Source organism: Plecotus auritus (assembly GCF_963455305.1).
Source record: "Plecotus auritus genome assembly, chromosome: 2".
NCBI lineage: Eukaryota > Metazoa > Chordata > Mammalia > Chiroptera > Vespertilionidae > Plecotus > Plecotus auritus.
In genome coordinates, this window is record NC_137771.1 from 7,893,542 (window position 1) to 7,919,388 (window position 25,847).

General features: G+C 43.1%; 1 protein-coding gene across 3 annotated transcripts in view; it reads left to right on the forward strand.

Moving 5' to 3' along the window:
• The window catches only part of PRDM2 (PR/SET domain 2), a 112,583-nt gene that overhangs the window by 42,209 nt on the left and 44,527 nt on the right, over positions 1–25,847 (forward strand). For all 3 annotated transcript variants that reach the window (XM_080654627.1, XM_080654628.1, XM_080654629.1), the window contains one exon: positions 6,621–6,747. In XM_080654627.1, the coding sequence (XP_080510753.1) occupies positions 6,621–6,747 (127 nt within the window). The remainder of the gene's footprint in view (positions 1–6,620; positions 6,748–25,847) is intronic.

A 25,847-nucleotide genomic window follows, 5' to 3' on the forward strand; every position in this document is an offset into this window, starting at 1 on the left:
TGCATTTCTGCAAGAAACAGGCCTGTCTGTCTCTTGTCACTTCTCTCTGAAAGCAAATCCTGCACTTGTGCTACATGGACGTGCTCTCGAAGGCGGAGTCTTGAGGCTCTAAAGATAGATGCTTGTTGCTTTTTGGAATAGATATGTTTGCTGAAATTGTGGTAAGGCAAATTCCTCTTTACTCACTGACTCCTATTAAACATGTCATGGATTAGGAGGACAGGCCATGAAAAAATGATCTCCATGACATCAAAAACTCTAGCTGAGCAGGCATTTGGGATCATGGTCAGTGTTGTGGCAGGCTGGGTTTTGCCTGTCTGGTAGCACTAGAGCTTCTGGAAGTTTAGTGAGCATATAGCTGCTTAATTTTCCTGTCATTTTTAGACAATTGGGTTGTCCTCTGCCTCATACATACCCACATTCTTGCTTCCAGTCTGTGTAGGAGCGGTATTTTTGTTGTACTTTCTAATTTAATACTTCTATAGCCTTCTCATTTTCTTTCTGCTGTGTTGTAATAGCATGATTTTCTAGTGGGTATTACTATACAGTTTCATTACATTGGAATTTGAAATTAGATTTAAATTTGATTCAAGAATTCATTGTGTTTCTCAGATTTATTTAAAGTGGGAAGGTATATCTGGTTGAATCAGTGTGGCAGATCCTGGGGGAGATGAAATGCCAGCAGAGGGATGAATCTGAGACAGTCAAGGAAGGAGAAAGGAGGATTCAAGGGAGAACAAGCCCAGGGAGATGTTAGGACACTTTGAAGTTCTGTCATCAGACTGCTGTCTCTGATAGCAAATCTGAGAAACACTGAGAAGCAAGAGAGTATTTGGGAGAGTGAACTCTGAAGCCAAGCTTCTGGGTCAGATCCCAACTTGCTGTGTGACCCAAGAAAAGTTCCCTTATTTGTAAGATATAGATAATAATTGTATTGGCTTCATAGAGTGATCATGGTGATTTCTATGTACTGGTAGAGCTCTAGTGCCTAAGAAGTGATAAATAAATAGTAGTTGCTATTTTTGGCAAGGTGGTATAATATGGTTAGGGGTGAGGACTGTAGCAGAATGCCTTGTGAGTGGATTTTGGGTTCCAGATGTGTGACCCTGAGAAGTTAATTAAACCATCTGTGTCTTACTTTTTTCATCTGTAAAAATGGAGTTAGTAGTAAAATTAATATATAGTTGTTGCAAAGATTAAGCAGGATGGTATGAGTAAGGTTCTGTGATGTGTTCCTAGTCTCACCCAAGTACTCAAAGTTGTTAACCAGCTGCACTGCTGCAATGACTTCTATCTGTCTTCTTCTGAGTAACATAGTTCTGATCTTTGCAGACCTCCCCCGGTCCCGACCTTAGATGTTTGCTCAGGTATGCACAAGACCGTTCAGAATTCTTCCTAGCGGTTATCTAACTACAGATGAGGCTTTCTGTGAGTTAGATTTGGTAAATAAATTACATGGGATGCTCTTCTGGGCGCACCTCTCAACTGTCACCTTGATAACTGGAAAATCCCAATGTTGATTTAGTTGGTAATACAATTACAAAGTATTTTAAAGCTTTGAAAGTTATCTGTTAACCTGCTATCCATTCTTTTCTTCATTAGTTTGACAAATATTTATTGTCTAGTAGGTACCAGGTATTCCTCTATAGTAGTGAGCCAAACAGATAAGATCTCTGGTCTCATGGAACTTCCAGTTTATGGGGAGGAAGCAAGATAATAAGCAAGTGAGTAAGTAAACAAAATAATTTCAGATCTTGAGGAGGGCTTAGGAGACAATAAAATGTGATAGAGACTAGGGAGAGGGCTGCTTTATCTCTGGTGGGCCAGGGAAGATAAGTCAGAATGAATTCCCCTCACTGGCATGTGTGGTCAGCCAGCCACACACAGATCTCTGCAGGAAGAGCAGTCCAGGAAGGGAGGCCCCAAGAGAAGCAGAGATCTTCAAGTAGGAATATGCTGGAGTTTGTTGTTGTTGTTGTTATTTTTAAGGCCATTGTGGTGGGAACAAGGGAAAGAATGTTAAATGAGTCTGGTGAGGTGGACAGGGGCCAGATACGGTGTGGCGGAGTTGTCAGAAGGGAGAAAAAGTATGAGTTTCTAGTCTTCAATTCAGTTCGCCCATTCCAGAGCTGAGGCTTCTTACCTGTGACTTTTAAAAGGTCAGGTTGGGGACTAGATTATATGGAAAGCATGGACGTGCTTTGTGTTCCTGTAAATCTGGAGTCTTTTATTTTGACTTAGTGTCAAGAATGTTTTTTGGAACCCCTGCCTCTTCCTATTTGGTCTGTTAAAATTTCAAGTTTATATTTACTGGTATTTAGAGAAGAGGGTATGCTTGATTATGGTAAGCCTGTCAGAATCCAGAGGAAAAGTTGGAAGAGTTTAAAAAGTCTTTCTGTTTTTCTGGTTATATTTTTTTGTTAAACATCAAATTACAGTACAAAAAAAGAGGTTGTTTGGACTTTTGACTTCATTTTTTTTTTTTAAATATATTTTATTGATATTTTACAGAGAGGAAGGGAGAGGGATAGAGAGCTAGAAACATCGATGAGAGAGAAACATCGATCAGCTGCCTCCTGCACACCTCCCACTGGAGATGTGCCCGCAACCAAGGTACATGCCCTTGACCGGAATTGAACCCGGGACCCTTCAGTCCGCAGGCCAACGCTCTTTCCACTGAGCCAAACCGGTTTCGGCTGACTTCATATTTTTTAATGCAGCTTTTATACTTCCTGTGTTTAAGAACAAAAATTTTTGTTTATTATGAAGTTAGACTTATAAAATCTTAAATGTGCTAAGCAGTAAAGACAAAAAACAGTAGAGGCAAACAGTCATTGATTTAAAAAGAGAGATGATATTTTCTTCTTGATAAAGGTCTGTTACTTGTATATCTGTTTTAATATGAAGTTGGGAAGTAATTAGTTCAATAATGTAATCATCTCAGTTGCTAAAAATTTTGAAGGTTATTCAAACAAATCACGTTGCTTTTAATTCATCAACTCATTAGCCATTTAGAAATTTTATATTAAACTAGAGGCCCGGTGCATGAAATTCATGCAGGGGGGGTTGTCTCTCAGCCCAGCCTGCACCCTTTTCAATCTGACATCCCTCTCACAATCCAGCACTCCTGGCTCCCAATAGCTTGCCTGCCTGCCTGCCTGCCTGATTGCCTGATTGCCCCTAACCACTTATGCCTGCCAGCCTAATCACCCCCTAACCACTCCCCTGCCAGCCTGATCGACGCCTAACTGCTCCCCTGCCAGCCTGGTAGCCCCTAACTGCCCTCCCCTGCCAGCCTGGTAGCCCCTAACTGCCCTCCCCTGCCAGCCTTGTCGCCCCTAACTGCCTTCCCCTGCCGGCCTGGTCACCCCCAACTGCCTCCCCTGCTGGCCCGGTAACCCCTAACTGCCCTCCCCTGCCGGCCTGGTCACCCCCAACTGCCTCCCCTGCTGGCCCGGTAACCCCTAACTGCCCTCCCCTGCCGGCCTGGTCACCCCTAACTGCCCTCCCCTGCCGGCCTGGTCGCCCCTAACTGCCCTCCCCTGCCGGCCCGGTCGCTGGCCTGGTCACTCCTAACTGTCCTCCCCTGCCAGCCTGGTCACCCCCAACTGCCCTCCCCTGCCAGCCTGGTTGCCCCCAACTGCCCTCCCCTGCAGGTCTGGTTATCCCCAACTGCCCTCCCCTGCAGGCCTGGGCCCCCCCCCCCAACTGCCCTCCCCTGCCGGCCTGGTTCTTCCTAACTGCCCTCCCCTGCAGGCCTGGTCCCCCCTAACTGCCCTCTCCTGCAGGGCTGGTTCCCCCCAACTGCCCGCCCCTGCAGGCCTGGTTGCCCCCAACTGCCCTTCTCTGCTGGCCCGGTCACCCCTAACTGCCCTCCCCTGCTGGTTTGATTGCCCACACTTGCCCACCCCTGCCTGCCGGCCATCTTGTGGTGGCCATCTTGTGTCCACATGGGGGTGGCCATCTTGTGTGTTGGAGTGATGGTCAATTTGCATATTACCTCTTTATTATATAGGATTGAGGTAAGAACAGATTCTGGTATGGTATTTTTTTGGGGGGGGGGGCATGTTTTTATATTGTGTTTTTTTGAAGTGAAAAGTTTGTGCTGATATTTAACGTCATCCAGTTGCTAGCACAGGTGATACAGGTGGTACCCTCAGAAGACTGGAGCGGATTGGCCACGGAAGCTAACGCTCGGAGTCTGGGAGGTACCTGGAACAGGGCCAGTGGGTGTCTTCACCCCGTGTCCTGCTTGTGTTGTTTGGATTAGGAGGAAATTGGGAATGCATTTTTGTTTCTCACTCCTTTCCATGTTCGTTTTTACTTTGGTTTTATTTAAGTCTTTACATGTTTCCACGAACTCTAATCATTTCAAATATTTTATGATACCACCATTTCATAAATGCGACTTAACAACAAAATAGAGAAGCAAACTGTACATTTGGAACTGTAAATGGTTTATTTAAACAAAAAAGCCTGTTCCTTTAACAGAAACATATTACCTCATCAGAGTGCCAAAAAGTATTGTAATAGCTATTCATAAAAAATCTTACATGTAACTCATAAAATCTTATGTATTTTAACTCATTAAAATCTTATACATATTAGATTAGTATTTTTTGTGTGTGTTTGTTTTGTTTGTTCAGGTTTAACAGACTCAAGAAAGGAAATTATAGTACATTGGCTTAAAGATAAGAAAATGGCAGGTTTTAACCATCCTTGGGGGAGCAAAAGAAACAGTGGCTTGTTTATTTTAAAGACCTTAGAATGTTTTAATATTTGAACAATATAAACAGTGAGTTTTTCAGAGAATGAAACAAAATAATATTTAAATGGCATTATCTAGGAGGTATGCTGAACTTAGGAACTATGTTGTTTCTAAACTGACATCTTAGTTTACAAACAAGGGCATCTTCTTCCATAACCTATAGTGCAGTGATCTAAAGCAGGACGCTGGTAAGGTGTTCAAAGCCTTACGACTACCCATTTATTAGCTAATCTATATACCTTATTCATATTTTGTCAATTGTTCCAATCATGTCCTTAAAGGAAAAGAAAACTCAGTTGCATTCAGTTATAATGTCTTTTTCATAGTCTCTTTAGTTTGCTTTTATAACCTTTCAGTTTTGAGAGAGCTGGTCAGTTATTTTGTAGAATGTCCCACAGTTTGGGCTTCTCTTGTATTTCATCGTGATTAGATTACATTTATTCATGTTGGGCAGAAACCTCCAGAAGTGATGCTGTGTTCTTTTCTGTTCATTGTATCAGGAGGCACATATGTCTAATATCATTTATAAAGATACAGTTTTTATCTTTGTGATTAGTAAATGTTTTAGGGGGAGATAATTTGAAACTTCACAAATATTGCTATTCTTCAAATTTGTGCTTATAAGTTCCATCAATAATTCTTGCCTGAATCAATTATTACTGTGATGATTACCAAGTGGTGATTTTCTATTTCCATTTATTTTTATAGGTTTCAAGTGTATAACTATAATACATCATCTGTATATTGTTTGTTCACCATCCAAAGTCATCTCCTTCTATCACTATTTATCCCTCATTTACCCTCTTCTACTTGCCTCCATTATTTCTTTTTCATTGGTTAGTTGGGATCTGCTTTAATGAAGAGTTTTTCTTCTTATTTATTTATTATTTATTTTTCATTCATTTATTCATTTATATCAGTATGGACTCATTGATTCTTATTTTATTCATAAGGTTTTAGGTAGAATGTTACTTGTGTTGACCTTCTCAGAAGTATTTGAACAGATGAGTCATTCTGAGAGAAACCAGTAAGACATTTCCCTAAATTCTATTTAGGAGTGTAATCTTTACACTCAGTATATTTGTTCTTCAGGGTCTTGTTCTAGGTGTAATCAGTATGTTGGTGGTATATGTCCTCACTACTGACATGAAAGTTAAGAATTAATGTTTTAGGAGCATAATACATGTGAGGTATTTTTAGGTATTTCCTTGTAAATTGTCATGTAAACTCGATGTGTGGTACAGAGGGCGAGACGGTGAATTCTCTGTGGACCTGAGTAGGGTGGTCGCAGTGCACAGATAATACACTGCCAGGACGCTTTCCTGCCCTTTTAGCTTTTACGTGATATAATTAGCGGCGACTTAAAAATGTGCAATGGCATATAGTTCTTCCTGATCAGGCTTAACTTGTTCTTGGAATCTGAACAGTGCACTGGTAATTAGATTTCAGCACTTCTCTTTCCAAACCTCCTGGTTATTTCTAATTGTGCTCTAAATTGCTCATCAGCTAGATTTCATGAGCAAAATGGTTCCGGGCTTTTCTTTTTTTTCCCTTCTGTATGGGTAGTCGTAAGGCTTTGAACAGTAAGATTCGCAGCGTATTGCAGTTTTGAGTTTACAGCAATCTTTCTTAGATCCATAGATGGCCTTATGGACCATGGAAAGGAAGCGGGCGGGAAGTGAGGTCCTCCCTCCAGCAGAGGGTTCCTTCCCGCAGCCGCCGCCCGCAGCCGCAGAGGGTTTAATAGCCCTTCCTGCCCGGCTGGCCTCTGGCTCGCGGCCCCTCCCTGCCCCCGCCCCACCAACAAACGCCACTCTGATTGGCTCGGCGCCTGTCTCTTCTCTCCCTGCAGCCAATCGCGCCGGGCGAGGAGCTCCTGGTCTGGTACAATGGGGAAGACAACCCCGAGATAGCAGCTGCGATTGAGGAAGAGCGAGCCAGCGCCCGGAGCAAGCGGAGTTCCCCGAAAAGCAGGAAAGGTAGGAGCCCGCCGCCGCTGCTCCCTCGATGCTCCGAGCCGGCAGGATCCAGGCTGGGGCGGTGCCCACAGCTCTCGGTGACCTTTTCCGGACTGACCGTCTGCCCATGATCCGGCCCCCCCGGGCCGCTGCTGAATCACGGCGCCGGACCCTGCGTGGGCTCTTTTCTAACTTGGGGCTGGGAATCGGGGCGTGGAAAAGTGCATGGACCCCAGCGCTGCCCGAAGGCTAGTTGTCACTGCACTGTGGGATGGCAGGGTAGCCGGACTTACGGGCGGGAGCTGCAGCCAGTCTCTTCGGAGCCGTGCACTCCCAGTATATTCTTAGCTTTTTGTGCCATCTGCCAGAGAGCGCGTCATAAAATGTGTTTCCACAGTGACATTTCCAGGTCCACAGATTCCCTGGCCTCGTGTCCACCGGGGACTGCAGTAAGGGCCGGTCGCGCTGCGGCCGGGCTGAGGAGCTCATGTCCCTTGGAGGGCAGGGCAGGCTGGCCGGCCGCACACTGCCACTCCGCGCGGGCAGGTCGGGCACTGTCACTGCCCCGCGAGGGGCTGGGCCCTGTCACTCCGGGCCACTCGCACTCCCCCCTCCTCCCGCAGGCCGTGCCTTTGCTCTGCTCTGCTCTCCGGGATGGGCCCTGCCACTCTTCTCCACCCCACCCCACTCCACGCGGCGCAGCGCAAGATTGCAACATTCTTAGGGGTGGGCTAAGGTCTTAGCACAGCAGATCTTCCCGAAATCAGACCATTAGCAAAATGGAAGTTGAAGAGTATGTTGTTTTGTCACTTTTGACTCAACTCCAATAGTTTTGTTTTATGATGTTTTCAAGCCAAGGTAAAGCGTAGTCACGCTTACAAAAGGGAGGGGATAATTTCCGGGTAGGAAAATAGTTTGGTTGCATATATCATATTTCTAGCTGGCATTTTGACACGTTGTTGGGATTTTTAAAAAAGAAATAAAAGGTTTTTAATGTGAATTTGTGAATCTTCCATAGAGCCTAGTTTGAATATATGCCAAGGCACAATATGGCAGTTTCTTACTAATATAAAACTTTTGTTTTTGCTCGCTTTAGTCTTAAGTAAATTTTTATAGTCATCTGAACTTAGGTGTCTGTCCTTTCCTCACTATATTGCAAAGTGAATTGTGGAAATCACACTGTAAAATCACAACATAAACTTGATTTAGGAAAAAAGTAAAAATGATACTTAAAAGTGTAGGCAAGAAATCCTTTTTGATTTTTCCATTACATATTCTTTGTATTTCACAGTATCATGAGAATACAACTAACTCATCCAAGAGACAGTTTGTGGGCCTTTTACTAAATACATGTTCTGTATTTATTGAACATGATTTTGCTAATGTTTTAGGTCATTAAATAATTTGATCCTGAATTAGATGATCAGGCTCTAGGAAATGCCCAGTTTTTGTTGTTTTGTTTTTACTGTTTTAACTGGGTATTGAGATTTTGTTTACATTAGGCTTAGTGCATAATTGTTTGCAAAGTGTTCACATAATTCAACTCGTTCCTTTATTTAGTGTTCATTTTGTTTGTAACTAATGTCACCAGCCTCTCCAGGTAAGTTGTGATTTGCAAGGGCTAGAGTTTGGGGGGAAGGGAAAGTGTTTACTCTGCCACTAAACCTAACTAACTGATGCATTTAAATATATATATAGCTTAATGGAATCATCACTCTATGGCTGTTCTGTTTGGCATACTTTGGCGTGCATATTTAGAACATTTGATTACTTTTTGCTTTTCTTCTTAATTTATCCCTTAATTTTAAAAATCTAGGTAGATTCAGGAGGGGAAAACTAAAAGTAAACTTTTTGTTTTGTTACATGAACTTACACATCTTTGTATTCATACCTGCCTAAATTGCTGTGTTTTTTTTTTTATGTTGAGTTAAATAGTTCATATTTCTTTTTATCCTATTATTATTTTTATAACTACTCAGAGTAGCAAGCATATAACCAAACTGAATCTTAGGTTTTAATTAAAATACTTGGGTGAGGCTCATTCTTAGAACTTAGTCTGTTTTTAACAGCTTACTGGTAATGAGTTCTGTTTGAACTTTATGACCTAAAGTTTGGAGAGTTTAAATAATGAGTCAAGCTTTTTTTGTTTTTCAATTAAATACTCTGTGAAGGCTAATTTATAGCTTGCAAAGACCTGAAATGAGAACTTTTTATATGAACCCGGTTTTATATAGGTCTTAGACATTTTAATATCTTTTCAGGTAGTGATGTCAGTGAGGAAATCTACATAAAGTTCACTCAGTAGCAATGTTAACTTAGTATTTCTGAAAACCAGATGTTGAAGATATGCAGCTGACGGGTAGATTGACAGTGGACCTAACTTCATTCCAGTCATGAGGCAGACAGAGAAACAAAGGGTGGAATTCTGCGTAGTTCTGGGCCTCAGCTCCTTTGCATGACAGCTGCTATGCCTACAGCTGTGCATGCATGTGGTGCCTTTCAGAATTCATCAGATCGCTGGGGGGATCATGAGGCGAGTTCTGGGCAGTGAAAAGCCCTGATTCCTTTACATTCAAAGTGGTCCCTTCTCTCTTTCCTTCTGAGTCTCTGCCTTTAATTCTTCATTCAACTGATGTTTGTTAAGCCTCTGCCATGTGCCAGGCACTCTGCTGGGTAGTATTTCGTAATGGTGAGCAAAAAAGAAGCAGTAACTCTTCTTACGGCGCCTGTAGTCTAGAGACACATGTTAAGTCAGTAAGTTGCTGATCAACGCCTAGATGGTTGGCATGGAATAGGCCCTCAATAAATATTCGTTGATTGGCAAACAAAGACGCATACAAACCTTCAATGAAGGAAAAGAACGCAGCGCTGTGAGAACACAGTTCACATTGTCTCTGACCAAGGAGCATGCTGTTTTGCCATGGGCCAGAGATGTACACACCTTGGGCATTTTGAGCTAGAATTTTGAATTCTCAGTTTTATAATTTGGTCTAATTTCTTACATGTGTGAGCAGCCCCTGTAATGAGATTGAACATGGGCAGTCCCTTGGATGGGACAGATTAAACTTTTGGGGTATAGAGGAAGAGAGAGTTTTTTAGTGTTAGGTGTTTCCGGTTATTTTAATTTGAACCATAGGAAGGTTATAATCTGTGAAGTAACATAGAAGGGCCAAATTTGGATGTATTTCCCATCTTCTCCATCTCTGCCTCCTATTTGTTAGTACGAATTGAATTTGCTTTTTAGCAATAAACAATGACTATTGGCAAGTGCTCTATTAGATTATAATAGAATATAATCACAGAATGTTTTGTTTCCCTGCCCTCTTTTGGCTACGTAGGAGCCCTACCTGAAGTTCTTTTACCCTAAGTAAACAGGGCCTTTATACAGTTGGGCTTAGTGGAAGGAAAAAAACAACAACGCAGGACCCCTGGGTTTTTACCTGGTAACTGGGCAAATTATGTCGCCTCTCTGGGGCATAGTTCCCATAGCTTTAAAAATGGGTGCCGTTGCATGGATGGTCCTTGTGCTACCTAACCTCACATGGTTGTTGTCAAGAGCAAATGAGATTATAAAAAGGAACAGCTCTGTGCAGCATGGGACTCCATACTTGTAAGTGCCACCAACAGTGCATAGCTGACAGCTACTTAGGAGTTTCTCACTGAGGAACGACTGAGTTTGTGACTCATTTAATCAATCAGTATTTATGGAGCACATGTGGAAGCTCAGAATGAGCAGTGGGTCCCTTCCGCCTCTCTTCCCATCGCTGAGCCTCACTCCGTGCCACTTTACCCCTTTTGTAGGCCTAGTTCAGACCTATTGACTTTTCCTGTTGACAACAAATTAGGAAATTAGAAAGGGAGAGTTACTTGTAGCAGCAAACAGTTTTATTGCTGATAGCTGGACTGTAAAGAAGACAAAAAGTTTATGAGGAAACCAGTAATGAATTAGAAGGAGCACAGTTCCTTAACGTCACTTAGCAGGTTCAGATAATCTATATATATCTATATATATAAAAGCCTAAGCGACAGTTACAACCGGTTAATCAAATGACCGGACGCTATGACGACACACTGACCACCAAGGGGCAGACGCTCAGTGCAGGAGCTGCCCCCCTGGTGGTCAGTGCATTCCCCACAGCCAACCTCCTGTGGCCAGCCCAGATTGGCCCTGATTGCTGGCCAGGCCAAGGAACCCCACCTGTGCACGAATTCGTGCACCAGGCCTCTAGTCCTTTATAAAAACTATAAATAGTCCCTGAGAGTATCAGCTAGTTCAGTGGTCGGGAAACTCATTAGTCAACAGAGCCAAATATCAACAGTACAATGATTGAAATTTCTTTTGAGAGCCCAATTTTTTAAACTTAAACTTCTTTTAATGCCACTTCTTCAAAATAGACTCGCCCAGGCCGTGGTATTTTGTGGAAGAGCCACATTCAAGGGGCCAAAGAGCCGCATGTGGCTCGTGAGCCGAACTTTGCCGAGCATGGAGCTAGTTGATAGTATTTATCTAGGTGATCTTTAGTCATCACAGAACAGTTAAGTTATAATCAGCTTAAAAAGGAAATTTTATCTGTCTGTGCAATCACAGCCCTTCAAATTAAAAACCTCCATACTGCGATGAACACTCAATATTTTTGACATTGTGCATGTTTGAAGTTCTTTCTTCAAAGGCGACAAATCCTATAGAAATTTGTAGTCAATTTAGAGAGGTAAGGGATCCACATGGAAAATAACTTGATCTGAGGTAAAAAAAGAAAGTGCTAAACTAAAGGACTGTAGGCGTTGAGAGAAGGAAAGGGACCTCTGGGCTGGGCTGGCTGGGAGTCTTTATTTAGACAGGGTGGCAGGATGGGCGCATTTCAGAACGGAGAGCAGAGAGGACGTGCAGAGGAGCCTTAGGGACTGTGAGCAGGTCAGTGATGTGAGTGTGGATGATCTCCCCCAGATATTTAACAAGGAGGTGCGGTTTCTGCATCAGACACTATTCTGAGTGCTGAAGGTACAGGTTCCTGCTCTCATGGGATTGACATTCTAGGCAGGGGTCCTCAAACTTTTTAACCAGGGGGCCAGTTCACTGTCCCTCAGACCGTTGGAGGGCCGGACTATAGTTTAAAAAAGAAACTATGAACAAATTCCTATGCGCATTGCGGGCCCAGGACAGATCGGCTGGTAAGCAGGACAGGCAGTGGCACCTGGCGGCCGGATAAATGTCCTCGGTGGGCCGCATGTGGCCCGCAGGCCGTAGTTTGAGGACGCCTGTTCTAGAGAGTGAGGGGAGCGGCCAGCAAGATGAACAACAGGTCCTGTAATGTTAACGAAGTGGGTATGTGTGGGGTGTAGAGGGGTAGCCAGCAATGGCTTTTTAGAGGCTGTGACGTGAGTGATACAGGGTGGGCCCCGTCAAGTTCTAGGGACTGAGAGCTCCAGGAAGAGAAGCTGTTTGGGTGTTACTATTAGCATTTTGGGAAATTTATTGATGGGCTGGTGCACAGTGAGGGCCACCTAGGAATTCACATGAGTATTTTTGAATTATGAAGCTTAATTTTACAAATGGACGTGTTGGCCTCTTTTCTCCCAGGCACTGCACTTAGTGTCTGGATTGGTAGGGAGTGTTAGAGAGATGGCCTAACTATCCAGGGGGGAGTTTCTCCATTTTATTGCAGCTCAATGCAGGTCAGACTTAAACTGAGTGTTTTAGTCGATGTCTTTGGGGTCCAGGATAGGGCGGGATGGTGGGCAGAGGAGGTGATGCTGCTTTGTGGTCACAAAGTGGAGCACAGTGGGGAGGACCCGTGGTAAAGTGAGGAGGGAACGGAGGAAAGAGTAACGCATGAGGTGGGGAAAGAAAACTCACGAGGACGTGAGGTCAGAGGACACTGCCTGACAACGGGGAGAAGCATAGAGATGCGGCAAGAGACTCTGATGGAGACAGAGCCTCGGGGCAGGGGTGTGCGGAGCTTTCGCAAAACAGTAATGCGTGTGGGGTGGTGCTGAACCGTGCTGAGCACCACCACGGGCATTCCTAGTTAGCCTGTACTTCTGGGGTGTCCAAACCATCTCCATGGTTTGCACCAGCTCCTGCTGAGGAAATGGAAATTGGTGAGGTTGGATAACTTGTCTAATTGAGTGCCAGTTAGAACTCAAACCCAGGTTTTTCATGCCTTCTCCTCCGCAGAATATGCAGCTGTCTGTCCCCTTTCACCTGTGGTGGGCAATAGCAGTGGAAGTGACAACACTGGTTTCATTGCAGATTAAAATTAGAGAATACATTTAATAAACACAGAAAACAGGTGGGCTTCAGTGGAGTTTGATCTCCTCACCTTCCAAAGCAGCGGACATGAGTGAGTGGATGATCTCCCCCAGATGTTTAACAAGTAGGTGCGGTTTCTGCATCAGACACTATTCCAGGCTCCTTGGCCAAAGCTGAAGGGCAGAGGCCTGGCTGTAGGACCGAGGCCTGGATAATGATGGCAGACAGACCTGAACCTTCTGGGTGTGTGGTAGGAGGTCCTCTGCCCACTTACTCACCAGCGCTCACCGTAGTTCTTGTTTATAGGGGGTGGGACAGGGTGTGGGCAGTTGGAAGTGGCGATGTTTCTGTGGAAATGCGGCCCCAGCTATACGGCTTGTGAGAGGTGTCCCAAGTGGAGGTGTCCTTGGCCCCTTTACAGCTCTTGCTGCCTTGGTGTTGAGTGATACCTTTGCTGAGCATTCGGTGTCCCATCTCTGGTGATGGCCTGCCAAGTCATTTGCTACTACTGTTGTGGTGGTCTGTTTTTGAAAATGCAGTTCAGTTTTAATATTTTTCCAAGAGGAGGAATCAGGTTAAATCTTATAATTCTGCTGCTACTGAATTGCCCCAAATTTAGGTAAATCAGTTGATCAATATTTTTGTTTTGTACCTTTGATACTTAATGTTATAACCTTGTTCACAGGGAAATTATGTGGGTTAACTAAAATATTCCAAAGCATTTTTCCAGATTTTTATCCATATTTTACTGGATGAACTTACAAAAATCTCAGTGTATACCATGGTTAAAAACTGCTTAAAATATAATTGAGTGAATTAGGAAATATGCTATGTTCTGTCTATACCTGGGTTGTTGTTTTTGTTCTCCTGTCCCTAAATTGGAAGGTGAAATTTGGCCTAATTCAGAAAGAAGTTTGATTATGATTACGTTTTTTAAAAGGTAAGAAAACCCCCACAAGATTCTATTGTAGCGAGTTCAAAGTAGTTTACTTGATTTTTAAAATTTCTGTTGTAATTTGAAAGTAGAAAAATAATTAGTTGTGCTTTTCTTAATATGAATACTAGGTTCTTTTTCTGAATTACGATTTCTTGCTGTTTTTAAAAATCATCAAGTGTTTCCTGGGCAGTTTGACATTTTTGTTTACAAATAAACTATTATAATATGGGATCGTTAATGTTCATAGGAGAGATACAGAGAAGAGAAGATAGTTTTATATTTGAAGTTGCCTCTAAAGAACTGAGGAATTGCATAAGTACTCCAAGAATGCCATTATGTAGGTTAAAAATGAAGACATTTCTTTCTGTTAAAGATGATTGGAGAGTTGCAGCCTCAGGTAGAGTAGCATGGTACTCTATCTGTTCACACTACACACTGCCAAGGACAGTCCTGAAGTTTGGTTTTATTGATGTTAATATTTTGGGTGATGTCGGTTAGGGAAGCTTGAATGATACATAAAAGCAAGAGTTATTTGAAAACACTACTATTGTTTCTCAAAATTGAAAAGATATAAACACTGAACTAGCCATTTTATTTTTTTTTAACCACTCAGATTAAACATGTGTCAGGCATTACAAGAGTTTTTGGCTGAGTATTTTGATATGGACATCCTATCTAATAAAAGAGTAATATGCAAATTAACCATCACCCCACGACAAAATGATGGCGCTCATAGCCACAAGATGGCGGTGCCCAGTCCTCTTAGCCCCTCCGGAGTCCACCAGTCTGCCCAGCGTTGGCAGTCTGGGGTGTCCGCCTGGGAGGCGCCCGCCCCACACGCAGCGATCCCCGCCCAGCATCGGCAGCCTGGGGTGTCCCGGCTGGGAGGCGCCAGCACCCAGCGCGATCCCCAGCCACAGCGTGGGCTGGGGTCTCAGGCTGGCAGGGCCTCGCACCCAAGCCACGCGATCCCCCGGCCGCGGCAGCAGCCTGGGCTGGGGTCTCAGGCCAGCAGGGCTGCGCACCCCCGCCACGCAATCTTCTGGCCAGCGGCAGCAGCCTGGGCTGGGGTCTCAGCCTGGCCCAGGGTGCACCCCCTGCGGTGTGATCCCTGGCCAGCCGCGGCAGTCTGGGTTGTCCGGCTGGAGGCGCCCGCCCCCCACGCAGTGATCCCCGCCCAGCGGCAGCAGCCCAGGGTGTCTCGGCTGGGAGGCGCTAGTGCCTGGCGGCGCGATCCCTGGCCACAGCCTGGGCTGGGGTCTCAGGCCGGCAGGGCCTCGCACCCAAGCCACGCGATCTCCTGGCCGCGGCAGCAGCCTGGTCTGGGGTCTCAGGCCAGCAGGGCTGCGCATCCCCGCCACACGATCTTCTGGCCAGCGGCGGCAGCCTGAGCTGGGGTCTCAGCCTGGCTGGGGCACGCACCCCCAACAGTGCCATCCCCGGCCAGGCTGAGACGGCAGCCTGGGCTGGGGTCTCAGCCTGGCCGGGGTGCGCACCCCCGTGGCCCGATCCCCAGCCAGGCTGAGATGGCAGCCTGGGCTGGGGTCTCAGCCTGGCTGGGGTGCGCACCCCTTGCGGTGCCATCCCTGGTCGGGCTGGGGCGGAAGCTCGGGCTGGGGCGGAAGCTCGGGCTGGGGTCTCAGCCTGGCCGGGGCACGCACCTGCTGCGGCGCCATCCCTGGCCAGGCATGGCAGCCTGGGCTGGGGTCTTAGCCTGGCCGGGGTGCGATCCCCTTCCAGCGGTGGCAGCCTGGGGTCTCAACCACTGAGTCACACCAGCCAGGCAGATATGGAGGAATCTTAAATGTTTCTTTTTAAAAAATATATATTTTATTTATTTTTTACAGAGAGAAAGGGAAAGGGATAGAGAGCTAGAAACATCTATGAGAGAGAAACATCGATCAGCTGCCTCCTGCACACTCCCCACTGGGTATGTGCCCCAACCAAGGTACATGCCCTTGACCAGAATCGAACCTGGGACCCTTGAGTCTGCAGGCCGATGCTCCATCCACTGAGCCAAACCAGTTAGGGCTATCCAATATGCTAAAGAAAAAAATCCTATCTAATAAGGAGGGAATATGCAGGGGAGGGCATTTGGGGGTGATCGAGTTGTCAAGGGAGGGCAGTTGGGGACGATCGGGCTGGCAGGGGAGCAGTTAGGTGTCGATCAGGCTGGCAGGGGCATGGTTAGGGGGTGATCAGGCTGGCAGGCAGTAGCGGTTAGGGGCAATCAGGCAGGCAGGCGAGCAGTTGGGAGCCAGCAGTCCTAGATTGTGAAAGGGAGGTCCTACTGCCTGGATTGGGCCTAAACAGGCAGTTGGACATCCCCCGAGAGGTCCCAGATTGGAGAGGGTGCAGGTTGGGCTGAGGGACACCCCCCCCCCCCAGTGCACGAATTTTGTGCACCGGGCCTCTAGTATCTCATAATTTGACATTTATTTGTACATCATGTCATTATGTGATAAATTACTGCTTTCTATTGATGGTGACCATGATGGCAATTACTTTTGTTTCTTTAGCAAGTCTCGCAAGAACGTAGCTCTGTGCTTGGTGCTCCATATATGGACACTTACCATGGTGTCAGTTACAATTTTTTGATTTACTATGGTGCAAAAGTGATGCACATTCACTAGAAACTGGCTAAGGGCTAAGCTGTGATGTTCAGCAGGTTAAACGCATTCTCGACTACGGTATTTTCAGTTTATAATGGGTTTATCAGGATGTGACCCCATCGTAAGCCCAGGAGCATCTGTACCTCATTGCTAATCCTTCTAATGGCCCCGCAAAGCAGTGATCATTTCGATCATTGCCCTTTGTAGATGAGGAAACCAAGACTCAGAGGGGTCACGTGGTTTGCCCAAGTTCGCCCAGCTATTTAAATTACTTGGCCTTACCTAAATCCAGTTTTTATTAATAATGTTTCTAAGTAGAACAGTTATACTGAGTAAGTAGCAGTGTTTTATAAGGCTTTGCCAATTAGTCAAGATGAATTTTCACTACTTAGTTTGAATAGCTTACTTTAATCCTAAATAATAAGGTAATATAGTATGATTAGGTGAAGTCTTTGGTATTGGAAAGCTAAGTTATGGTGAGAACTAGTGCCTTCAGCTATTCTTCTTGTGGGGGTTTATGGACTGAATAGATTTATTGTATTCCTTTGATCATCTAAAACAGTTTTTTAAAACACTGACAGAGTGCATTTTATTCCTTGCTAGCTCTTGTTAAGTGTTTTTTTATTCTTTTTAAAAAAATATGTTTGTTTTTTTTTAAATTGATTTTTAGAAAGAGAGAAAGGGAGAGGGATAAAAAGAGAGAGAAACATCAGTGAGAGAGACACGTCATCCATCAGCTGCCTTCTGCATGCCCCCTAATGGGGATGGAGCCCGCAACCTGGGCACGTGCCCTGACCGGGAATTGAACCAGTGGCCTCTTGGTTCATGGGTTGACACTCAACCACTGAGCCACACCAGCCGAGCTAAGTGTTTTTTTAAAATACTTGTCTGCTTGAGCTTCTGAATATTTCATTTCTCTTAAGTTTTATATTGTTTTGAAATCGGTTGAGGAACCACAAGAGCGGAGTGAGACATTGCCTTTGCCTGGCGCCCTCTGCAGTACTGGTGGCAGAGAGGCTGGGTGTGAAGTGACAGAGCTCCCTTGGCTGGTGTTACCGATGATTTTAAGAACCCCATGGTGTTGAGCTTCCTCCTCCGTGCCAGTGTTTTTTGTTGAGAATGACTGGCCAAATACTAAGAATGACTGAATAAAATATAATTTTAAATGTTCTTATGAGCTGAGTTTTATGGATCGTGAACATGTTTTAATTAACATACACTAAAAATTAAATCTAGAAACTGTAAGTGCAATTCTGATTTGTTGTGAATATCATTGAGTTAAATCACACTTGTTATTAGTTTCCTTCACTGTCTTCAGTAAAAAAGAGGGATTTTGTTTGTTTTTGACAAATGCTTATTTGGGGGGTAGCTTTTTATTTTTCACTTTTCCAAGAGGATCTTATTTGAAGCAGTACCTTCTTCAAAGGTTTTGTTTCCTGATGAAGCGGTGCCTATGCTAGTGACTTGGCTCATTCCTGAGAGAAGCATGAAAGGAAGGGAGTGAGACAGGAGGTGCCCTAACCTGTCCATGTGCACTCTTGAATTTTCCTAATGAGGGCAGGGTTTGCTTTCTTAATTGCATTTATTTCCCCACAGAGTCTGTAGAATTTGTATGTGTTTATAAAGTTTTAAGAACTTCTTGAATTTGTAACAAAATGTAAAATGGCCTTTTCTATCTGCAACTTTTACTAGAGGACTTTATTCAGTTGTTCCTTAAAGATTTAATAAGTCCTTAATACCGCACCCCCTCCCCCATGCCTCAGACACCTGCTTAGTAATCTGAATTTTCATGTTTCAAATTTCTTAAGTATTTTCCTTTTTGTTCTACCCTTTTCCCTAAAGATTATGAAGCAGTAACTTTAAAAGGTTAAAGCTCAGTGCATATATTAAGAAAAAGTCTGTGGGATTATGGGTAAGAGACTAGAAAATTTTCAGTGTTTGTAGCATTTGTTATAGCACTTCCCTCTTCCCATTTCTGTGGTGACCTGACCCTGAAATTTAAAGTATTTTTTTTTTTTTTTTTTTAAATATATTTTTATTGATTTTTTACAGAGAGGAAGGAAGAGTGATAGAGAGTCAGAAACATCGATGTGAGAGAGAAACATCGATCAGCTGCCTCCTGCACACCTCCCACTGGGGATGTGCCCGCAACCAAGTTACATGCCCTTGACCGGAATCGAACCTGGGACCTTTCAGTCCGCAGGCTGACGCTCTATCCACTGAGCCAAACCGGTTTTGGCCTGAAATTTAAAGTATTGTTTATGGCAGTTTTAATGTGGTAAATGTTGTATAGTTATTTTAAATGCTCTCTATTGGTTAATACATTTATTTTTAATTTACAGAGAATATTTGAATAGTTTTAGAGGCAAGGGATTTATTCTAATGATGAAATGGTATTGTGTGTGTGTGGTATATACAAATGTCAGTTTCTAAAATAAGGTTATGACATCTAAAATCCTTGCTAATTTGATACTTTCAAAATTTTGACTTTTATATGTTTTTATTAGTCTATAACCAAAACCTAATTTTGCCCTTCATGAATAAGCTGTCCTGTGCTAGTTTACATACATTTGCAGAGGATTATCTTCGCTTTGGTTAAAAAGAAAAGCAATAAATACAGCTTGGGTTTAAGTCCCCTCTTTATTTCTGAGAAGCTACAGTGATAAACAGTCGTTTCTTCTTGTACTTAGAATCCTAACTCTTGATGTAGTCTTTTGTAGGTTTCCTAAGACATCACATGCCACAAAAATGAAGGCAAACTGGTTTGTTCACCCATGTTTAGAACTTCTAAATGGAATATGTGCAGTGTTTGAAGTTGCAATACTGTTTAGAATGGGCAACAAGGTGATTTTTGTGCCTTTGTTACTCTTTCCACTGTTTGGCTTCTTCCGGTCAGTTTTCATTCTCTTGCCAGTTTGAGGGGTAAAATGGCTCTCTGGTTCTATTGGCTGTATTTTTTGTTTTTAATATGTGAGATTATCAGGACCTGCTTCTCCATGGAATACAGTAACTACTGGCTCCAAGCGGAGTATCCGAGGACCCTGTGAGAGCCTATGGCTTCCCTGCCCTCCACCTCCTGTCGTGGTATCTTCTCTGTGAGCATGTGAACTTGGGATCTGTGGAGACCTAGGTCTTCTTTTCATTTCTACCAGGTTTACGGTGCAGACAGAGCGACCTAGTTAGTTGCAGTTTTGATTTTTTTTTTTAATACGTGGAACAATCTTGTCTATTTACACATTTTGGATTGTATTTTTTGTAGGATTAACACATTAAATTACAATTTCCTTCTTACTGGTATCCAAAACAAGTGATAAAACGGAGTGGCTATCTCACACTTTCTTGGTTGGAATTTTGAACAAGGACTTAAGATTCCAAATTTGCTTGTTTTAAGAAATTTTACTAGCTGTTAAAAGTATTACCACAGGAGGCATCTTTTCCTTACTAGGTATGATCATAGGATTATTTGATAATGAGCAAATTTGAGTGTTAAGTTTAATAAATACCTATTTGCAGTTTTGTTTCTATCAAAATGGTAAATTCAGGATAGAAAATAATGTCTGTATGCCAAAGTAAATTAAATTCATGGTTGTAGTAGAGTGTAGAAAACATTAAATCAAAAGAAAAGGTGATGCTTAACCAACTATTTCTGACTCTCTTCAGTTTTCGAGAGACAGGGTCCTCTAAACCTCATGGAGACTGTCAGAAAGTACGAGGAATTGGTAAACTGTTTTCATAGTTAATGATTGTGTTAATGCCTTCAACCCCAACTTCAGTTTTTATGCTCAAGCACATTATAAAAACAATGTAAACAGCTACCAGAAGTGTTGTTTAGTGGCCTAGAAGTGTACTGCTGGGGCTTCACTACTGCTTCTGTATTAAAGATGGCCTGACTAGTAGTTGGCAAAGGGATAGCTATTTAAAAAGAATCCTGAAATGTGTGTGCATGTTGGGTGGAGGAGAGAAGGGAAAAATTGCTGCCCCAGCTATACCGAATACCGTGGCATGCTGGAATTACAAGGCCAGATTCAAATCCCAGTTCACATTCACACCAATCAGTAGCAGTGTGACTTTGGACAGGTTAGTCGACGTATTTTGATCTTCAGCTTGCCTATCTGTAAAGTGGGGATAAGACCTACCTGTAGAATTGCTGTGAGCCTTGAGCGAGAGCCTTCTAGGAACATGCGTGGCACACCGACCTTGGTCTGTTCCATTGTCATTGGTGGGTACCAGCAAAATTAGCTATGTGCTAACTCAGCCTGTCCATTAGCTTATCGAGGCACTTCTGGATTTAAAAAAATAAACAGTTTTAACATGTCCTTTAAACATGTAGTTTGCTTTGGTGACATGGAGTAGATTGCAAATTAATAAATGAAGTAGATTGCAAATTAGGTAAGAGTGCAGAGCTGCTTTTGAGCTGCAACTAGAATAGATACACATAAAGGTACTAGAGAATTCCTCAGATGCTAGAGACCTGCTTCTTTCTTAAAAGCTGTCCTGTTTCACTAGTTACCCAAACTAGGGCACTGGTGGTTACAGGTTGGAGATAGGGAACTCATGTTTCACTGTTTGCTTGCTGCCCAAATGAAGGGCTTTCTATTTTCTTCCTGTTCTTCTGTCTTACCTTGGTGTGGTCCAAACCATTTGAAGTGGCTCTGTTTGACTGTTATTACCAAGTTTTAGGCACGTGACATTTTGGATACATGTTCTTAGATGTTAAATTGTCAGACAGTCTTGAAAGTCACTGTGTGGCAGCGATTTCAGTGCTCTGTGACAGATGAGGAAATCTGTCAGCTCACATTCTTCTGGATGTGAAATCAGGAAAAAGTGTGAAAGAGCCATTTTCTTAGGAGAAGTTACTAATTAAGTTGACAATGTCAGTTTTAAGGAAACAAATGTCCTGATTACCTGTGCAACATTCTGTTGAGCAATCTGAGCTGTCAGGGTTTTTTTTTTATTTTTTTACTCCCATGGATCACACACTCCCTTTCATGTGAACTCACAACTTGACTCATAATAGCATAGAAGGTCCCTGAATCCTCACACTTTGTGTTCATGTCTATGTGTGACTATCTGGGGACTGGAGCCTTAGGTGTTACCTGGTTTTCAAAGGGGCCTAAGGTTTCTTCTAAAAGTTAGGAACCATTAAAGTATGAACTCGTGTATTTAATTTTAAAAATTAAGCAGAGACAGCAATAAAATCAGTGGATTACAGACTTGAAAATGTATTTACAGCTTTTGCTGTCAGAACACTAGTATATATTGATGGGGACATAGTGTTTGCCAGCATTCTCACCTCTCAGTTAAACGGTCCTCATTGGCTTGTACATCTCCTTATTGATATCTGGGTGGGATCATGTGAACTGATAGAGAACAAATGAACAAAAAAATGGATGAATTTGGAGTTGTTAGTGGAAGCAGAATGTCATTGTCTTCATAAGAAGGAACATATGCTGACAATTCAGGCTTGTAGGCGTGGGGTTTGTGTAATTTATTTAGCAGAATCTGCTGTGGCTAATCCTGACAATTGATTCCATTTATTGAGCCTGTGTCAGACACTGCAAAATTCCTATGCACATCATCTCATTTTCCTCCTCCCCTCGACAGAAGCAGGTAGTTATCACCAGTGTGTATCGTAGGTCCCATCTGCCATGAGCAGGATTATTTCTCCGTAATCCAGGCATGGCCCAAGACTGCACAGTATAGTTTCAGTTCTGTGAATTTCAGCTTTGTGGGCTTCTGTCCTTTGAGGACCTATGTTGAGAGTGGCACCCAGCAGTGGAGAGGGAGAGGAACCAGTCCAGGAAGTCCAAGATTGTCTCAGGGTCAGCTCTTTGCAGGGAACATGGGTCACACAGGAACCGTTTGGGAGCAGGTGAAATGAGTGACTAGGCTGAGAGTGAGACCCTCCCAGCACGGGCACTGGCCTGGGAGACAGCTGTATTTCAAACCCTAATCCTTGTGAGTCCTTCCTCCCTGGGGGCCTTCTTTTATCCCCATATTGAACAAGAGGACCATCCACACAAGACAATGTGGGATAATCCTTGGAGACTTGCAGAGTGAGACGTAGTGTTTCTAAAAGGCTGTGACCTCAGTGCTGGGAGCCTGTTGGAGAAGTTGGAGGTCCAAGCCGTGCTCCTGAGGAGGGCCACAGTTTGTAGCCCCCTCAGCAGACTCAGCATCCTGCTGTACCTGGCTGCAAGGCTGTTTACATCCCCATCTCTCTTCCTAGCCATCACTCTGTGTCTCTCTCCCTCCTTCTACCCACTGGCCTGCTTTCTTCTTCCCTCCTTCCTTCCTTTCCCTTAAAAAAATTATTTAAATGAAATATAGATTCTCTGGAATATTTTTTCTACACAGAATTTGCTTCTTGTTGACATTAGTGGGCCCTTTCCTCAAAGGGGCTTGATTGTTTTGTACAAAGTTAGATATAAAACTTCAATTTTAAATTCCACCAGTGCAGACTTCTTTGTAGTAAAATACATAAATTCCCTGTAGCTCTCAACAAAGGGCCTTGTAGATAATAAGCACTCAAGAAAAATTATCAAAATACTTCTACTTCACCGTTCTTCCAGAAACCTTAAAAGCATGTAGAGCAAGTATGTCACATTCGCCGCTGGAAGGGCCACATGTTTGACATGCTTGATGTAGAGGAAAAATTTTTAATCTAAAAAAATAGCTCGAGCTAATTTTTTTTTTAAATCCTTACCCAAGGATATTTTTTCCCATTGCTTTTTAGAGAGAGAGCGAGAGAGGGAAGGAGGGAGGGAAAGAAACAGCTATGTGAGAGAGACATTTCGAATGGTTGCCTCCCCCACACTCCTTAACTGAGGCCAGGATGGAACCTGCAACCCAGGCACGTGTCCTTGACCGGGAATCAAACCTGAGACCCTCGCGTCCGTCCCTGGACCAACGCTCTAACACTGAGCAAAACTAGCCAGGGCGAGCTTGGACTAACTTTGAGCAATTCTGTAGTTTGATACAAGCTAGTACGTCAGAGAATAGATGTGTTGTTAAATAGGCTAGTAGGTTTGTTTTTAGGTGGACATCAATAAGAAAAAAATCTGGAATTGAATTTAAATGTAATTTATGATTTAAAAATAATTACTGTATGAGAATACATTTTAGTTCCTTCTCTGTTTCTTGAGTCTGAAAGATGCCTTGGCAGTTTGGAGTTTGTCGGAGTGGGTGAATTTATGCTAGCCAGTGTGCATGCGTCAGCCTAGAGCAGGCCAAGCTCTCTGCTGGAGCAGTGAGTGATGCCTCAGCCCATGAGGTTGGATAGAAGCACATCTGCAGGCCAGAAAGGCACTGGAGGACAGCTGAGGGCTTGGACAGAAGGCAATGAGGTCACTTAGCAATAGTCATGAAGAGTCTTAAAAATTATCCTGGAATGAAAGGGTGTCATTTCATGGTAGATCCAAGGGAAAGGGCAAGCATGTCAAACTCAAAGGCTAACACGGGCCAAATACTAGTAAACGAGGCATGTGGCCCTGGGCCACGGGTTTGACATGCTTAGGTTAGGGAGTTTCGTATCTCTGTAAACTCTCTTATTTTTATAAATGAATTCCTTCTTCTTTTTTATTTTTATTTTTTTGTTAATCCTCACCCAAGGATATTTTTCCCATTGATTTTTAGAGAGAGAGAGTAGAAGGAAGAGAGGGGGAGGGAAGTGAGAAAGAAACATTGATGTGAAAGAGACACATTGATTGGTTGCCTCCCACAGGAGCCCAGACCTGGCCCGGGGATTGAACCTGCAGCCCAGATATGTGTCCTTGACTAGGAATTGAACCCGATATCCTTTGGTACATGGGCCAACACTCTTACCATTTAGCCACACTGGCCAGTGCTATAAATGAATTTCTTAAACCACTACCAAAATGAGGCATATTCACGTGCCATTGTCTAATTTTTGCACTTTAGGAGAAGCAAAATAAAAGTTAGTATTGTGCTCACAGTCCACTGCCAAAACATTGATCTGGGAGGCACTCAGTATGATTGTTTAAATTAGATTTCTGATTTCAGTAATGCTGGCTATAATAACCACACACACACAGAAACCAGGAGAGAAGAGGCTGTGGCTGTTCACAGGAAGACCAATTAATTGTTTGTTGGGAGTCATGTGATGCATAGGGAAAGGAGTTGAAGGAGGTACACCAAAAACCATCAGTGGCAATTTGAGTGCTTAAGCAGTTTTGACGATTTAATGTCTGTTAAGAATATTTCAAATCCCTCTTAAATGTTTATAACTGTGTGTCTTGTGGATTTGGTGTTTCTGGGGATAACGCTTTTTTTCTGGACACTTACACTGGGGTGTACAGGTGAGAGTTGGCAAACAGAAACACTTCAGCAAGACCTTTTACTGTGCAGGCAAAGGAGGTTGAGGCCTTTTCCAAACTGTATTTTATAAAATTACATATATTAATCTCAGCCAAAGGAAACTTTTTCAATTGCCTCACTAATTTTGCTTTTGTAGGTATTTTTAAGAAAAATCTTTCATTTATCTTTCTGCATAACGTAAGCAACTGTTTACCTAGAAAAATTAGAAAATGCAAACAGATAGGAAAACAGGTATTATACCCTCATCAGTAATCACATCAATGAGAGCCATCTGTCAACATCTTAAGGTAGATCAGCTCAGTTTACGTTGGTGGATAAACAGTAGACTGATTTTATTGAGTGATTTGACCATTATTCCTATTAAAATTTCTATAAACATGTAAAGATGAAATTCTAAGTGATGTAATTGCTTCTTGACTCAGATTTGTATCTAGTTTTTACTTCCTGGAAATATTTTAAAATAAAGTTTTGTAGTTAATTCATCAGGATATAGTATTATAAAATTTATCATGGACCCTGAGAGGGGAAAAAACGCCTTTTCCTTTTAGCTGAGACAATTTTTTAGGGTGTGGCTGTCCCCTCTGTTTTTGGGGGTTGTCAGGCACTTGTCCCCGCTTAGCCCCAGTCCTGGTTTGTTTGGCCACAGGGGACTAATACCTGAGCTTGAATTAAGTTCTGTATTTTGTATTCGCCAGTTTGCTTTTTATATGTGAGGTTTCAGACTTTAGGTATATATTATTTCCCTGTAAAATAAAGGTTCCTGAAAATCCACAAGAAGAATGCTAGAAATTAAAATAATTTTAAAACAGAACAGAGTAACAGTTTTAAGTTTCAGAGGTATTTAATTAGTCTCTAAAATAATTTTGTTTATGCCACAATATTTTCTGAGGTTCCGAAGAGTTTAAGGAAATTTAATGCCTTCCTAATTTGAATTTACAGAAGTTTATTTCTAGTATTTGGAATTATCCAGTCAGAGCCACTAAAA